The sequence below is a fragment of the Podarcis raffonei genome, chromosome 8, assembly GCF_027172205.1.
Source record: "Podarcis raffonei isolate rPodRaf1 chromosome 8, rPodRaf1.pri, whole genome shotgun sequence".
Lineage (NCBI taxonomy): Eukaryota > Metazoa > Chordata > Lepidosauria > Squamata > Lacertidae > Podarcis > Podarcis raffonei.
Genome location: NC_070609.1, coordinates 82,815,556 through 82,833,418, shown reverse-complemented (window position 1 = coordinate 82,833,418; position 17,863 = coordinate 82,815,556). Strand labels below are relative to the sequence as shown.

General features: G+C 43.1%; 1 protein-coding gene across 7 annotated transcripts in view; it reads right to left on the bottom strand.

Moving 5' to 3' along the window:
- HECTD4 (HECT domain E3 ubiquitin protein ligase 4) overlaps positions 1-17,863 on the bottom strand; it is a 117,101-nt gene that overhangs the window by 79,784 nt on the left and 19,454 nt on the right. For 4 of the 7 annotated variants that reach the window (XM_053401190.1, XM_053401191.1, XM_053401195.1 and 1 more), the window contains exons 3-11: positions 14,110-14,199; positions 13,493-13,623; positions 11,143-11,251; positions 10,745-10,883; positions 4,908-5,078; positions 4,119-4,311; positions 3,584-3,745; positions 2,187-2,315; positions 1,157-1,297 (exon numbers count right to left, since the gene is read on the bottom strand). In XM_053401190.1, the coding sequence (XP_053257165.1) occupies positions 1,157-1,297; positions 2,187-2,315; positions 3,584-3,745; positions 4,119-4,311; positions 4,908-5,078; positions 10,745-10,883; positions 11,143-11,251; positions 13,493-13,623; positions 14,110-14,199 (1,265 nt within the window). The remainder of the gene's footprint in view (positions 1-1,156; positions 1,298-2,186; positions 2,316-3,583; positions 3,746-4,118; positions 4,312-4,907; positions 5,079-10,744; positions 10,884-11,142; positions 11,252-13,492; positions 13,624-14,109; positions 14,200-17,863) is intronic. The other 3 variants (XM_053401193.1, XM_053401196.1, XM_053401197.1) reach the window with 1 other exon arrangement.

Genomic DNA, 17,863 nt, shown 5'->3' with positions numbered 1-17,863 from the left:
TCTATTCCATATTTCAAATTCATATTACTTATTGCCAATACACACTTTTATCATAATTAAACTTATTCTCAATAAATCTAATTTCTTACATCTACCTTGCAACTATTACTGAAGTTCCTCGAATGCTGCAACAGAATTTAAACTACTATATTTATTTTTCAGATATTCTTTGAAAACCTCCCATTCTGAAACAAATTCCTGTTTTGATTTATTCTTTATTTTTTCTGATAAACCATCTAATTCGGCATATTCTGTCAGCTTTTGGATCCAATCTTGTATAGAGGGGATTTCATTACTCTTCCATTTTGCTGCGATCAAAACTCTTGCTGCCGTCGTCGCATATAAAAAGATACCCTTCCTCTTTGTGGAATATCCAAATCTGTTATTTCGGGGAGGCACTCTCAGTTGGAATAAGCAACACTAGGTAGACATCTAGGTGGGCCAATGGTCTGACAGTATAAGGCATCTTCATATATTTATATGGATGGAAGGGAAGCAAGAGAAGGGCATGGAGATTGAGTGTAGCTGCCCACAAGTTTCCAATAACTGGGAATAGCAACCATACATGCAGTGCTGAAGCAAGGGTATTTTGCACAGCTTGGATCCCTCCGACGTGGATTTGTTGGTTTGGCCTTTGCAAGCCACCACCTCTCAATCCCAGTTTTTACAAATGGAAGACAATTTACAAACAACTTCATGAGACTTTCGACAGGGTAAACATGTTGAAGTTTGCCCCACGCTACAATTTGTGCTATATAGCTGATGATGTGGTATCAATACCTCATTATTTCACTGCTAATGTTTGCATTCAGAGAAGCACCGTTTTGTGCCTTTCTCCTGAAGGTGTAATAGTCAATTGCCTTCCTTCAGCGGAATTCCACAGAAATTCAAAGGAAAGATCCCAGCGTCTTGTAGTTTGTAACTTCAAAAGCAGGAGAACTTCAAACACCCTGATTATTATTTTGGTTCTGATCAAAGGAAGTTCTGTTCTATATATACCCTCACCAACCTTGTAGGAAAGAGCTGTTCTGCCCTGCTGGTTTCTCAGTCAGGTGCAGCATGGCTCAAAGGCAATGCCCACTGATCCAGGCTGTCCATCTCACATTTCACTAACAATGACTTTGTACAGAGTGCTGACTGCTGATTTCCCCCTCACCTTTTGGTTCCACAATTATATGGCTGACTCCTAGCCTCTGGCAAACGTAATGGAAGGCTTGGTTCCCTGGATTGCACCATTGATCAATATAGTCGTTCGAGCATGTCCAGATCATGTTATTCATAGCATCATAGCACGCTCCTGAACAAAAACAATCAATAGCTCTTTTTATCAAAAGTGGCTTATAATGCAAAACAGGTCCAGACAGATGCCTTTATGGTTGGTAACAATTCCTCTGTCTCTTAACATACGCATACACCTCCTCCCTCCTCTGCACCCCTTCTCACCAACAGCTTCATTTGGTCCTAAAGGACTTTTCTTTGTTTTTATTCCTCAGAAGTAAAGACTGTTCCTAAGCATTCCATAACAGCTCAGCAGCTAAGCCAACGGCTAGGGAGGTCTTCTTGCAATGAATCTTACATCTAATAAGAGATGTTTCCAAGATAGCAGCTTATTTGCAACTCAGATTTTTACACATTTTCTAGTTTACCTGATTTTGGGGGGAAACTGATAAAAGCACTCCTCCCCTATAGATCTGCTTGCTTTAATGGACTGCCTCCCTTGCCTTCATTCAACCACAGCAAGCACTCCAGTGTCCACCACTCCAAGGCTGGTGTTTACTTTGCAAATAGATTTATAGATATTGCTATCGATGGTACAAAATAAAGCAAGAAACGACTGTCTGATCTCCCCTCTGCCATGATCCACAAATGCTAACTTAAAAAACCCACCACCATTACACTGCCAATGGCACCTTAGGTCAGCCAAGGTTTAGAGCAAATATACAGTTTCAAGCAATTCTCCTATACACATATATTGTTAATTGCCTCTTATTATAAACTTTATTAGCCTTCTCCTACTTTGGCAGATTATTTCTGTTACTTTAAAAAAGAAAAAAAAGAGGTGTGCCTGAACAGATTAGCTGTTTAAAGCAAGCCAGATTCTTCTCAGAGAAACCTGTAATCAAGGGCATCAAACGCCATTATTGCCATTACCAAGTTGCATCTAAAACTGCATATTCATTCCTTACCAAGACCAGGAACAAGAGCACCGCGTCCAAGAGAGCTCCCAGCAGCATCAATGAGATCCGCTCGACTTGTAAACTGTCCATCTGAGATACTGTACACCAGACTCGAAGCCAGAACTTTAAACAGAGAGCCTACAATCAATCCCTTGAAAGCTCACATATTTATTTGAACTGTGAATTATGCACAGGAGCTTAATTGTTAAACACAGACAGTTATTTAATTTCTACAGTGAGAGAATCGAGATACCGAGGCTTGTACTTAACTGGAAGCCTTTTGCCCTAGAAACTCTACCTGCTTTTCCCAAACTTCAGCTGAAGCCCCACAGGTCGCTGGCAACCCCAAGCCTCCCTCCATATGTTGTAGGTCAGGGGTATGGAACCTCAGACCTACGGGCCAAAAGAAGCCCTTGCGGGCTCTCTATCCACCCTTGCGACTCTCCCCAGGCCAAGCTCTCTGCCCAGACTAGCTCTGCAACCTCCTTGAATGCCTTTGCCTGGCTGGAATGTCTCCTTGAGCTGTGATAATCCCTCTTGTTTGCCTGAACAGAGAGCAGTGTATGCATAGAACCCCCCGGGTTTTTGTATTGCTGGAATGTAGCCTACTATACAACAGTAAGAGTCACATCCACCGTACTACCCACTTTTGCCTCTGACTACACCCACTACTGATATGCAGCTTCTGGAAGGTGCCTCTTGGGCTGAAAAATGTGGGTACTATATAAGCATGCTGTCCAGGAACAGTAGCACCACCATTGCAGGGGGCTGGACTAGATGGCCCTTGTGGTCCCTTCTAACGCTACCATTCTATGATTCTATGCTCTCAACAGGGGCAGGGCAGTCATGTGTATTTTAGTCATGTGACTGTCACATTCACATGCAAAGCAAGGGTGGAGGAGTGTCTAGTCTTACATGAAAAGGAGATGAGAGGAATGAAATCCACTCCTCTTTCCCTCCACTGTGCTCACTGCCTCAAGCGATTACAGCTCCCCAACAATCTTTCAGTATCAGAGTGGGGCTAAAAGAAAAGCGACTGCAAGAAAAGGAACTCTGCTGCATCAAAGCATACCCTCATCCCCATTTTATATGTCAACTGGGCAGATATTTTCATCAAATTTGAACACTAAGCCCTATGCTGGAAATAGGTTTCAGGGCTATACCCAGCTAGCTCAAATCAACGACTGAGAAATAAACTTGGGAGAAGTGCCTTATTTAAGGTTGACAGATGGAGCAAAATAATGATTCACAATAAATAAATATAATGGCACTGGATACATTAAGAGAATTATCTAGGGACCAAGCGGAAAGGCAGCGCAAGATGCATGGCAAATCAGTTTGCTGGGTTTAAAAAAAAAATCAAACCAACTCAGAGGGAGCAAGAAGGCAGGCTGGAGAGGACTTACTTTTCAAGGATGACAAGCCACTTGTTCCACCAAAGAGCGACCGTGTGGCAGAGCTGCCAGAGCCACCCGGGGGTGGGACTAACATCACCAAGTAAGTCCCACATGTGTATATTGGAGTCTTTCGTAGCATTTTTAGAGGCAGACCACAACTAGTGTTAGCAGCTGAAAAGATCAGATGAACATCATGAGAAGCAAAAAAAAAAAAAAATGCTGTTGCCCATGAAAAAGGCAGAAAATGGGGGGGGGGGAGCTAAATTCTGGGATGAAAGCTGGATGGATGGACAAGCGAGATTCAAACCCCAAAGAGAAGCCTGCTTGTGTTACAATGTAGGATATTGAGAAGAGACACCATCTACCAAGATAATGCCTTCATCTGAAACAAGAGGACCCCACACTTCCAGCAGAGACTGTGCAGGAGATGCTCCTGGTGTGCTCTGACACATAGGGCATGAGAAGCAAAATTATCCTTAATACTGGACTCTGCTTATCAAAGCAAATCAAGGTGCAAAATCATTAAAACAAACCCCCTCCTCACCTGCTTGGTCCTCTTTCAGCGTATTGGAGATGGTGGAGCCAGTCAGGGCAGCCAAGGTTGCTGAGGGAGAGGCTCTGTACCTTGAAAGCCTGCTCAGAAGCATCTCATTGATGCTTTTTGCTGAATCCCCCTCTTTCCTCATGAGTATGATCCGCTCTTGGAGGGGATTGGCCACACAGGCGCCATTTTCCACCTAGTCCAATGAGCCAAGACAACACAGAGCATTACCTGTCTGGGGGGGGGGGAATGCACCCCAAACTCTAGTCCCTGAGCACAGGCTCAAATGGGGGAGGGATGAACCTTAATTATGAGATGCAGACTGCCCATGCTGAGCAGCATCAGGGTTGATCACAATGCAATGAGAAAGATATTGGCTTTGGGCATTTTATAATTATGAAACAAAGGGATGAACACATGAGAAATAAAATATCAAATGGTACACAGGACACACATTCAGCAGCAAGTAAATGCAAATGGAGAAGTGGAAGACAGAGATGGAGTAGTCACAGCTACAAGGCATAGAAGGGAAAATATTTTGCAAATTGAAAGTACTCTGTAAACAACAAGCAGTAACTAGCTTTAAGCATTAAAGGCATTTGCATCCTGCTCCTTAGCCAAAAAAGCAGCTTACAATATGGTCCCTTATCCTCACAATCTAAGACGACACAAATGGAAAAGGGACCAGGAAGGAGTAGGGGGAAAGGAAGCTCATGCACTAACTTAAGTTACAGAGAAAAGCCCAATTCCTATTGCCATTCCCCCCCCCCCTCAAAAAAAAACAGCACTCACTGTGAGCTCAAAAACATCCATAAAGACATAGTGTCCCTTTGGTGTTTTTTCATTCAAGCTTGCAGGAGACCAAATCCAATAGAAGTAGGTGCCATCGGAAGAAAGATGCACAGTGGTCATAGTGCTGCCAACTGGAAAGTGATCTGCTGGCATTGGGAGAAGCTGACATACCTGTAGCATCGCATAAAAGCAAAGGGAACAGGAAGGTGAGAGAGAGGACGGGAGGAGAAGGGATAAAAATTATGTTGTACTAACTCTCATGAACACTGACATGATAAACTGGCCTAGTTTATGTGTAATGCTAATATGCTTTGCTCCTTCCTGGTCAATTTGTTGCAGTGCTGTCCTGAACCAAGCCATAGGTTGGCTTAATATGTCATCCAAACTTTGGCTCATAGTTTAGTTCTCGTGGACAAACCATAAGCCATCAACTATACAATCTCATGGTTACCATCTTGTGATTAATCCAGAGAGATCTAAAGCATGGGCTTGAGCCCAGATAATATGCCAAGCCATTACCACGGAGCAATTCTGCAAAAGACTAGCTCACTTGTCTCATTTTATAATTAACACCAATTTTTATGCTTTGTAGGACTGTTGAACATACCTGCCTATACAGTCGTACCTTGTTTTGTGGCCGGGATCAGTTCCAGAGCCCCAGCCGCTAGCCGAAAAGGATGCAGGGCAAAGCACCACGCTTGCGTGCAGAGTGGTTTGCGCTTCTGCGCATGCACGAAGTGCGATTTTGCGCTTCTGCACATGTGCAAGCGGCAAACCTGGAAGTAACCTGTTCCGGTACTTCCGGATTTGCCACAGACGTTCACCGGAATGAACGCTAGACAAGGCGGACGTTTGCAGAGGTATTACTATAAAGAAAAATACTGGAAACCAAACTTGCTTTGTCCAGATACTTTGCTAAAATTGTTACAAAACAAAAGCACTCACATTTTGCAAACTTACATTTGCCAATCAAGCACACTGAAATGTTCCTGTTGTGGTTTAAAAATAAATAAATCACTCAATAACCAAATAAGCACTCCCATCAATTCCCACATCCTCACAATGTTCAATTTTACTCGACTTCCTTGAACTTGGGAGGGCCGATGTGTGAAGCACCTACTTTGCAAACAGAAAATCCCAGGTTCAGCTCCCAGCATCTCCAGGAACAACTGGGAAAGACTTGATGATTTAAATAAGCAAGAGAAAGATTTTATTTACATCAGTCTCCCTTTGATACTTCATATGTTTACTAAGAAAATGGTGCAAATCCGGCAGCTAAATCATGTTGTTTTACAACTAAATAGATTATTTACACCATTGCTTCATTTTTACAACCAAGTCTCACATCACAATATATACATTTTGCACGATTTCCATTTTAACTGGAAAAGGAGTATCTTTAACATATATGAGGTATCTAACATACTCTTATATGACCAACAGCAATTACAGTTTGCAAGTACAATAGTACAATCCTATTTAGTCAACCAGAACATAAGAAGAGCCCTGCTGCATCAGGCCAAAGACCCAGCTGCTTCATTTCTGCTTCACTGGCCCAGCCCCACCCTCACAAAAAAAGGAGCAAACAAAAATGAAGAGCCCAGGACTGATAGTTTAAAGTTGGATTGATTGGTTACTGGACAAACTGCAGAAAATTATTTCCATCAAGTGAAGATGTAATGTTGGTAGCTGGAGTGTAAATATCAGTATTTGGGAAATGATCAGATTGGTTCTTCATTTATGCATTTGTGCAAAATGAGGTACCGTATTTTTCGCCCTATAGGGTGCACCAGCTCATAGGGCACACCTAGTTTTTTTTTTTGGGGGGGGGGAATAAAGAAAAAAAATTATTCCCCCCCCCCCCCGGGTTTCGGGGGCAGGCTGCTGTCCGCAAGCCTTGGGAGCCCGAGAAGCTGGAGCCGAAGATTGCAATCCATGCCTGACAGGATGCCCTCGTCCCGGCGCGCAGGAACCTCAACATCCGCTACTCTCCATCCTGCTCTGCATCCTGAAGCCTGGCAGGAACTCCCGTGCTCTGGGCTGAGTTGGCTTCAATCGGCAGCGGGATGGAGAGCAGCGGATGTTGAGGTTCTCTGGGCTGCTCTTTCGACCGAGACGCGCAGTGTGTTTTGCGCGGACAGTGTGTTTTGCTCCCGCTTGCGTTCACTTTGGGCAGCGAGTGGCTCGCAGCGCCGGGACAAGGGCATTCCGTCGGGCATGGATTGCAAGCTGGAGGCATTTCCAGCTTCCTCCTTTCCTTTTTTTTTTTTTAAATAATTTTTATTAACTGGCCAATCACATCAAATTAAATCACATCACATAAATTCCAAATTACAAAGCCAAATTTTTAAATTTTGTTGGGGGAACCCATACTTCAAGATCCAAAGGGGGGTTCAAATCATCTTCTTATTACTGCGTTAGTGTCCAAATCAGTCCCAATCAGTCCAGACAAAGTTCATAATTCTATCCAGTCTTATCTTGGTGTTTCCACATCATATCTTGTTCATATAATTTCTCTTTTTCTTTTACGATCTCTTCTGTTAGTCTCCTTAAGCCGATAAGCAAATATAATAATCCTGTGTGAATTTCCCATTCTTCCAATCTAAGTCCAGATGGTTTCCATATATCTCCTTCGTAGATAACATCGCTCTTTCCATCATAAATCAGGCATTTGTCGCTCTTAAGTCCCACAGAGGAGTTAATCCACGATATGTAAACAGCTCTATTTCTCTCTTTCTCCTCCCAGACACAAGAGCTCCAACAATGCCTCCCAAGATGGCGACGGCATTTTTAACTGCGTCATTCCAAAACTCTTAACTTTCCGGCTTCGTCTTGAAACATTGCTTTGGTTCGAAAGTTTATCTCCACACAGCCTTAAATCCACAGCTTAAGTCCTTAAAGCGACATTCCTGACTCATTAGGGAAGGGGATTCTTGTTTAATCACATAAAAAAGGAAAGGAAGGTTTTTTTCCCCCTCCCCCCTCAGTCATTTGCCGTACCGTATCTTGACGTATCTTCTCATATTTTATTCTTGCCTTGTTATCAGAGATCTCTTCTGTCGGCATTCTTTACTCCCCCTTTTTCCTTGAAGTATGTGCAATTTATCTCGTCCAAATTGTTTCTTTTGAAGATTCTTGCAACTAGAGGCGTGGATCAGAGACAGCATCAAGGAGTGCCGGAATCCCACAGGAGGGCTTTGTGCATAGTGCCCCCACCCCCACAAATTCGGGGGTGGTATAGGGCACAGCAGGCAAGGGCCGTCCCCCCATAATCCTGGGGGGGTTAAGGAGGCTAATTACCCCCATCATAGCCTCCAAATTACCTCGTGTGGGTCGGAGAGATGTTATTGTCAGCCATCTTCCGATGCGCCACCTAGTGGCCTCCCAGCTTCCTCCTTTCCTCCCTTCCTTTCCAGCTTCGTCTTTCCTCCCTCGCCTCCGTTTTTCCTGCAGCCGGCGGCGCTGCCTTTGGAGTGCAGGGCTCCCCCATCGCCGCGGAAACTTGTGCCAGATTGGGAAGCTAATCGGCTGGCGAGGCGCTGCGGTGGCGGCTGCAGCTGCTCTTCTTCAATGGGGGATACTGGCAAGCAGCCGGCCGAGGCTCCCTCTCCACCCTGCTGCCCCAGGAAGCAGGGCACCGCTGCACAACAAGGCGAGGGCGAGCCGTCGGGGAGCTCCCCGCTGAAGACTTGCGGATAGCTTGCGGATAGCTTCCTGAAGCCTGGAGAGCGAGAGGCGTCGGTGCGCATCGACCCCTCTCGCTCTCCAGGCTTCAGCGAAAGCCTGTATTCACCCCATAGGACGCACACACATTTCCCCTTCATTTTTGGAGGGGAAAAAGTGCATCCTATAGGGCGAAAAATACGGTATATAAATAGACTGACTGTGAACATAACTAATATGATTTAAAATGCTTTATAAGTTTTCAAATTAGACTTGCAGATGACAGCCAGAGAGATGCGTGGCTACAAGTTCTAAGTACAGAATCTAAGCACAGAACTAACATGACAGAAAAAGCAGCAACAACAGAGGACACCCAACCTCCAGCAATCATTTATCCCCTCATCCTAGACTGAGGTTAAAAAAGGTAAAGGTAAAGGACCCCTGGTCAGTTAAGTTCATTCAAAGGCGACTATGGGGTACTGTGCTCATCTTGTTTTTCAGGCCAAGGGAGCCGGTGTTTGTCCACAGACAGCTTTTCTGCTCATGTGGCCAGCATGACTAAACCGCTTCTGGCGCAATGGGACATTGTGATGAGTGCCAGAGCGCATGGAAACGCTGTTTACCTTCCCACTGCAGAAGTACCTATTTATTTACTTGCACTGGCATGCTTTCGAACTGCTAGGTTGGCAGGAGTTGGGACAGAGCAATGGGAGCTCATCACCATCGTGCGGATTCAAACCGCTGACGTTCCGATTGGCAAGCCCAAGAAGCGCAGTGGTTTACATCACAACGCTACCTGCGTCCCAACTCTGGTACAGGAACACCAGCCTGGAAAACCAGCTTAATTTCTCCTCTGCACCTCTGACATAACATCTTGTTTGGAGGCATTATGCAGGCAAAGCAGTTTATATACCGCATGCTAGTGACTTGTTTGCTGATACATCAAGACTTAGGATCAGGACCATGAGTCATTGATACAGCTAGCATGCAATATTTTGCTGAGCCACAGATGTTCTTGATATTGGATTTCTACCCTTCAAAGAGAAACTGCTACCGTAATCTCTGAAATACACATGGTGGGGGGAAATTATCAGGATCCAAGTAATATTTCTTCATTTCAAGGCAAAAGTCAATAAAGCTTTTAAATCGCTAGATTAAGAAGTTCTACAGGAAAAGATAACACATACACTGGCCCTTTTCTTTTTCTTTTTTTTCTTTTTGGAAACTCAAACAGTCTCCAGAGGACACTGCCAGAAAGGTGAAATAACAAGGGGAAAATGGTTTCTGGAAGTAGGCATGTCCTGCATCTTCTTTATTTATCAGTGGAATACATGATCAGCTGATCCCCGAAGAATTGATGCTTTTGAATTATGGTGCTGGAGGAGACTCTTGAGAGTCCTATGGACTGCAAGAAGATCAAACTTATCCATTCTTAAGGAAATCAGCCCTGAGTGCTCACTGGAAGGACAGATCGTGAAGCTGAGGCTCCAATACTTTGGCCACCTCATGAGAAGAGAAGACTCCCTGGAAAAGACCCTGATGTTGGGAAAGATGGAGGGCACAAGAAGAAGGGGACGACAGAGGACGAGATGGTTGGACAGTGTTCTCGAAGCTACAAACATGAGACTGACCAAACTGCGGGAGGCAGTGGAAGACAGGAGTGCCTGGCGTGCTCTGGTCCAGGGGGTCACGAAGAGTCGGACACGACTAAACGACTAAACAACAACAACACATGTACACTCCCACCCCAATGGCAGCCTTGCAAGTTATCAAAGCCACCCTCTAGGGCAGAGCTTTTCAAACTCTCCATGTTGGTGACACACTTTACTCATGCATCATTTCTCGACACAGTAATTCAGTTTTACTAGCAAACCAAAGGTTAAACTAACCCCTTTCCAGCGTTTGCACGACACATCTACACAATGCAGCCGACACACTAATGTGTCACGACACACGGTTTGGAAAGCTCTGCTCTAGGGTAATGGGAAATAGCAGCAGGTCTCCAGAGTCTTGATGTGAACCTGGAACACTGTGTTATCAAGGAGAGTTTGTTTGCAAAGTGTGGCTACAGAGAAAAGTGGCTGAACGGACTATAAAATCTCTGATAAACATTTTCAAAAAAACACTATGCCATGGATATGAAATTAAAGATGCTGCTCCAATTTTTACTTTACCTGCAGGGTATTCTGGTCAATAACCTGGAAAAGGGAGTGAGGTTTGTTATCAAAAGAGACGGGTCTGTGAAGAAGCTTGCCATTGCCAAAAGCAACCCAGCCTGGTTCCAACTCTTCATTACGGCAGTACACAAAGCCTCTGAAGGGAAAACAAGGGAAGTTACACTTCAATTATGATGCACATTTATTTATTACAGTTCAGAATCCTAATAATTTATTTATTTATTTATTTATACCCCACCCATCTGGCTGGGCTTCCCCAGCCACTTTGGGCAGCTCCCAACAGAAGACTGCTGCAGACATGACTCTCAACACCACTTGCTGTCCTGTGTTTGGGATGACAAATACAGTAATTGACAATATAAACAAACTGAGCATTTAATGATGCCATAGCTTACCGTAAAGTACCATGCAATCCAGATCCTAATTTGCTTATTCCTCTGCCAACTGAGTTTGTTGTATAAAGATAAAGCCCATCTGCTGCAAGGCAGCGTCCTAAGTCTGCATCTGTATGAGGAAACAGTGTTAGAAAAACATGAGAAAACTTGGTATACTTGTTTGTATAACATTATTCTTGTTTATAAAACCCAATAAAATAATAAGAACAAATCCAAAAAAGTAAAAAAAGAAACTGAGATATGAAAGCTAGGAGCTAAATGACACCTTAAACCTAGGTTATGGGCACAACAATGAAATGTCTAGGCATGCTTTTTTTATAACAAGAACGCAATGCTGAAAATGAATGAACTGCAGCTAAAATATTATGTTCATTTTTCACATGGTCTAGTCCTTCCCCTGCCCCCCCCCATCTCTTCTCCAATCTTCAGGGAGTAGATGGAAGTGGGGAGGCAGAAAAAGGTCCTCCTTTCCTTCCACTCCACAGTTTTAATCTGAAATCTTAGGCGCACCACTGCACCCAGAGCTCAGAAACTGCTTGCGCAAATGAAATTCCCTGTCGCAAAATGTGCCTAGAACAATAGGAGTTTCGAACACTGGAAACAAACCTTTAGAAGACAACCTTTGCCAAAGTCATAATATTTTGAGGGTGGCGGGGGGAGATGCAGCTTCCCATTCAAACTATTGGGACAACACAGACACTATTGGCTAGAAGAAGACCCCTTGATGTGTTGTACTTCACTCAGATTACTTACAACCTCTGGGCTGAGTATCAGTTTCAGTACCAATACGTAAAGCTGCCCTAGACCATGAAAGAGGACAAAAAACCACATACAGACACTTCATTCATACATCAAACTGTTTTGAAAATTACACTGCAAGGGCCAATATTCAAAGGTCCTGTTGTCACACACACACACTCATCATCCTACTAACTGTGAGCTCATCCTCAGAGAACTGATCCTTGGGCAGCCAAGATGGCATCATCCACACACAACAGGAGGTATTAGCAGAAGTAGCAAAAAGCAAAACAAAACCCACACCCGACCTGAGGGGAAACACACAGAAAAGAAGGGGGTGAGAAGGGAAATGGAATGGTGTACCCTTGCCAACAAAGGTCCGTATAGTTACAGCCATGGTTTTCCCAGTAGTTATGTACAGTGGTGCCCCGCAAGACGAACGCCTCGCAAGACGGAAAACCCGCTAGACGAAAGGGTTTTCCGTTTTGGAGGCGCTTCGCAAAACGAATTTCCCTATGGGCTTGCTTCGCAAGACAAAAAAATCTTGCGAGTTCCTTTTGGGTTTTTTCCCCTTTCCCCCCCCTTTTCCTAAGCCGCTAAGCTGCTTATCAGCTGATCCGCTGATAAGCCGCTTAACAGCTGATTGCTAAAAGCCGCTAAACCGCTAATAGCGCTAATCCGCTAAGCTGTCAATGGGCTTGCTTCGCAAGACGAAAAAACCGCTATACGAATAGCCTCGCGGAACGAATTAATTTCGTCTTGCGAGGCACCACTGTATGGAAGTGAGAGCTGGATCATCAAGAAGGCTGATCGCTGAAGAATGGATGCTTTTGAATTATGGTGCTGGAGGAGACTCTTGAGAGTCCCATGGACTGCAAGAAGATCAAATGCATCCATTCTTAGCCCTGAGTGCTCACTGGAAGGACTGATCGTGAAGCTGAGGCTCCAATACTTTGGCCACCTCATGAGAAGAGAAGACTCCCTGGAAAAGACCCTGATGTTGGGAAAGATGGAGGGAACAAGGAGAAGGGGACGACAGAGGACGAGATGGTTGGACAGTGTTCTCGAAGCTACAAACATGAGTCTGACCAAACTGCAGGAGGCAGTGGAAGACAGAAGTGCCTGGCGTGCTCTGGTTCATGGGGTTACGAAGAGTCGGACACGACTAAATGACTAAACAACAACAACCACCCTTGAAGAAGGCATGGCTGGTTAGCTGGAACCCTGAATAGGAGTGCTACAATATTTGTCTCCTACTTATTAGATGATTTTTCATATTACAGACTGGGAAACAACTTTACCACATCTAGCAGTAAAATAATACCTTTGTACAAACAACATTTTAACATGTGTGTCTACTGCAGTGGACTCCCCTGGTGAACAAGGGCTTTCCACGTAAGCTACACTGGGAGCCTTTTTGGCTGAACAACAGGGTGCAAATGCAATCAATCAATCAAATAAATAAATAAATACCTTCTGACTGTCTGCGCAGCACCAGCTGTCACCTGGACAAGATTTCTATCTACCCTTACAACTTCGGACTGTGGTTATTTAAAAGGCCAGGCAATCCCAATGCAGAAATGTTCTTGTTCTTTAAATTCACAAATCTCACCTTTATTTTCTGAGCCTGAGCCCGGGTTGGCATCAGGTGCTGGCAACATATCTTCAAACCCCCAGGACACCATGTGTTTGCCCCCAAGCAAACAAGAGGGTGATCCAGGCCCCCCTTCCAAAAGCAACAACCTTTAGAGAATGAATACAAAGTAAAGTTTAGAAATGGGGGAAATGCTTCTATGAAATGGAAATATTTAGCTAATGACAGACATACAGTGCACATTAAAATATACTGTATTTTTCCATCTATAAGACGCCCCCATGTATAAGGCGCCCCCTATTTTTGGGGACTCAGATTTAAGAAAATGGGGGGGGGGGGAGATGGCCCCATGTATAAGACATCCCCTAATTTTTTACATTATTTTTTAGGAAAAACCCTAGTCTTATACATGGAAAAATACAGTACTTAAATGGTGGATGGCCTATGTATGAACAGTAAGGACTATTAGTGTAGTTCCGGTTTGTAAATAGCTCTGGGTAAGGGTGGGGAATGGACTTTTCTAATTGCTCATTCTAAGTTTAAAAAAAATATCCCAACATTGATGCATGAGTATATTTTTAAGATTAGTCCTTGATCTATAGCAATGTGATTGCCCACAGAAGCCTTCTTCCTACCTGTGTAACACATCAGCTACAGGCAGGGATCCCAACTCTGTTTGCTTCTGTAAAAGGTGTACTGTGTGAACAAACGTTTTCAATGATCCCCTGAGGAAAGAGTTAAAATACAAAGCAGCAGTCACTCTTGGAAACTGCAGAATACCAACAGATGCTCTTAAAAAGTCAAGCAAACTCTTACTGGTTCAAAGCCTCAAGATGTCTTCCTGAAATACAACTTAGAACACACCTCCTCTGAGTGTGTTTCGACATTTACCAAATTTCATGGAACACCAATGACATGGGGTAGATAACCATATTATATACCATATTATGTAGCCATATTATAAACCTTCATTATCTAAAGCTTCAGGATACCTTACCGGTTTCACAAAAGAGCCTGGAGGCTTTCACCTGCCTTTGAGATTCTATTATAATTTGGGATGGAAGGACGATAACAATGGACACACTTAACAATAGGCTAACGCCTCCAACCTCATCAGTTTTCTTCTCCTAGGTTGCCTCTTTACCATGCTTGAACCAACAAGGTAGGGTGTGAGTGGAACTGTTAAAGTAATATCATGGTTGGTATGGAAGGATCCATCAAAACAACAGTTCTGTACCCCATGCAGCAACCAGTACGGTGATCACATCAGCAAACTGGCCTGCAGCAGCTATTCCACCACTGATAAAAATTGGGTGTGCAACTAATGCAAAGCAGCATGGTGTGAACTGTGCAAACTCTTGTGTGCAACAACACAAGAGTTGATGTGAACTTGACCGGCAGATTTGCACATGTACAGACACAAGGATACTACAGAGCCAATACTCCTTTTGTTCCTACTCATCACAAAAGAACAACCAGTAGTGAAGGCAAAACACTGGTAGACAAGACATAGGGGAAGGAATCAACACTGGCTACCTTACAGGGCAGCACCTGTAAGGCTGAGGGCAGTCGGAAGTCAGAAATTCAAAGGAATGTCCACAGCACAGAATTTCAGTATGGAAGGCAGGTGCAGCCCTACTCAAAGGAGTTTTCTTCCATAGCATAAACTCAGAGCAAAATCAATTCAAGGGCATGAAACTGTAGAAAATTGGATCAGAAGGAGTTGGCTTGCCTTATGTCTTGAGTTGCATTCAAGTAAGGAAATTGGGGGGGGGGGAGCAGAAGGGCAGCATCAGTCACTTAGACTACAACAATATTTGTATGGTTTCTATATCATACAAATGCAGTTACAATACAGTTAAGATCTACCACATACTGTAAACATAATTAAGATAGGAAGCATAAAAGTACACAGAAATTAACACTGCCCCCAAACATTTCTGTAGGCAATAATTAGCCAAAGTTGTGTAAAGAGAGTCCACTTCTGCAAAAGTACAGCTATCCTTTTTACAAAAAGTATCAGATGTAGAATCATATTGGGAAATGCACCGTCTCCAATATGGCAACCAGATAAGAACATTTTGGTAATGTTTATTGCATGTAACCCTTTCCATATGAGAACACATATGGAGTCATTTCTGTAGCTGAGGAATCCATCTGTGAACATTAAATTAACTATAATAACATTAATTTTAAAACAAACATTTCACCTAAATATCTTATGCATAGTATCTTTCTTTTTTTTCCTTTCTTTTTATTGTGACAGTTGATGACACAACCCTTCAAAGCAGGTAATAATGCTGAAGACACTACAACACTTTAAACTGGTCTGTGAAACCATTCTGGTAGATAACTGGGAGAAATATCCAGCATATATCTCTGGACTGATAATTGTGCATTCTTTATCAGTATTCAAATGACACAATGTTTTGTGCTGTCATGCAAATAATACTAATGAGGAATCACACAATGCAGGTTACATTCCCACAGACAACCACAATAGATGAGCTACAGGCAGTGATATTCAGAACTCTTTAAAAGATCACATCAGAATGAAAAATCAGCCTCAAAGAAAATCTAAGTGGCAGAAAGAATAGGCCAAAAAATTCGGTTCAACTCTACTAAACTTAAAAGAGGGGGGGAAATGGGGAAAAGAGGAAGTTATTCAACAATTTGACAAAATTTGTGAGAGGTCAAACCTGCACCAGAAAGAAGATGTATGCACCTTCGGTGAAAATTCATATTAAAATAGATAAGAATGAATTAACAAATTAACAACAGAAGAGCAGCAAAGCCCTGGAAGCTAAATATCATGCAAAGTACCAGTATTTGGTTGGGTTTTAGAAGTCCATTGAGAAAGACTGGCACAATACAAACATGCGGGGAGAGCTTTTGCAAATTATATGGAAGTTACCTTCAAAGCAGGAGACCTTAATAAGATGTACACATCACAAACTGTACAACTGTTTAGGAGCTCTAGTAAAGATACGTAGAACGTAGGACTCTTAGTCAGCCATGTGGACTCATGTCCCTTTTAAGACAATTTCTGCAGGAATTAAAAAAGCTTCTCTTAAGCTAATTCATTGTTGGTACGTCACACTGTTTAAATTATGGCACAGTCGCCTAAGTGTTAGAGTGGATGTGAGGACTGAGGCACTGTATATGTGGCAGCTTTTCTCTACATTGAGCATTTCTGGGATAATATATTTAATTCCAGCTTATACTATAACAATAATATAATATAATATAATATAATATAATATAATATAATATAATATAATATAATAAGCAAACTGTTCTTAAGTCTCCTGTACTTGCTCTGTTATAATTTTTACTGGCCCTAAATTGCTCCCTAAGGATCTGTTGATGTTTCTCCTTGTAGCAGCCTGGATGACTATTGCAGGAAGTTGGAAAATGTCCTCAGACTTTATCCTGGAGGGCATGTATAAGCCCTTTGTTTCATAGCTTTACCTGAGAAACTGACTCATGCCATCTGGCTTGCTATGAATTGTGTAAAACCTGATGCTTTTGCTACAGTTTGGTTCCCCTTGGTCTCCCTCATCAGTGATTCCGTAGGAGGACAGTTTCCACCATCTTCTCAGATGAGCCACTGAAAAAACTCATTGAAGAACTCTTGTGTTATCCTTCTCCTGATCTCCTTCCTCTCCTTTTACCCCAATTCTACTTTAGGTTATCTGTCAACTGTGAAACTGACCTGTGGCCCCCCCCCCTCTCTCTCCTCTTGTTTTCTTTATGTAATTGTCTTGAGCAGGGGTCAGCAAACTTTTTCAGCAGGGGGCTGGTCCACTGTCCCTCAGACCTTGTGTGGGGGCTGGACTATATTTTTTTTGGGGGGGGAATGAACCAATTCCTATGCCCCACAAATAACCCAGAGATGCATTTTAAATAAAAGGACACATTCTACTCATGTAAAAACACGCTGATTCCCGGACCGTCCGCGGGCCAGATTTAGAAGGCGATTGGGCCGGATCCGGCCCCTGGGCCTTAGTTTGCCTACCCGTGGTCTTGAGGTTTACCTGCATTGCACTGTTTGTATTATACTCAAAAATTACTTTTTAAAATGTGTAAAGAAGCCGCATACATCCAGGTATATCAAATGATTCTGTCATGCTTTATTCAGATGACAGTGAAAATTCCAGGAAGAGTCCATGAATAAATACTGGCAATGCAGTGAGACAAACAAGGGGGAGAAATTTAATTTGACAGCTGTTCTCAATTTGCCCATTAAAAGTGCTGGGATTCTCAACCATTTCTATCTAATAATTTTCGCAACTCAAATAAAAGCCAGCACAACTCACTGTAACCCTTTCTGCAAGTTTGTTTTTATTTAAACATTTTGAGTATAATACAAATTGGGTATCTATTGAG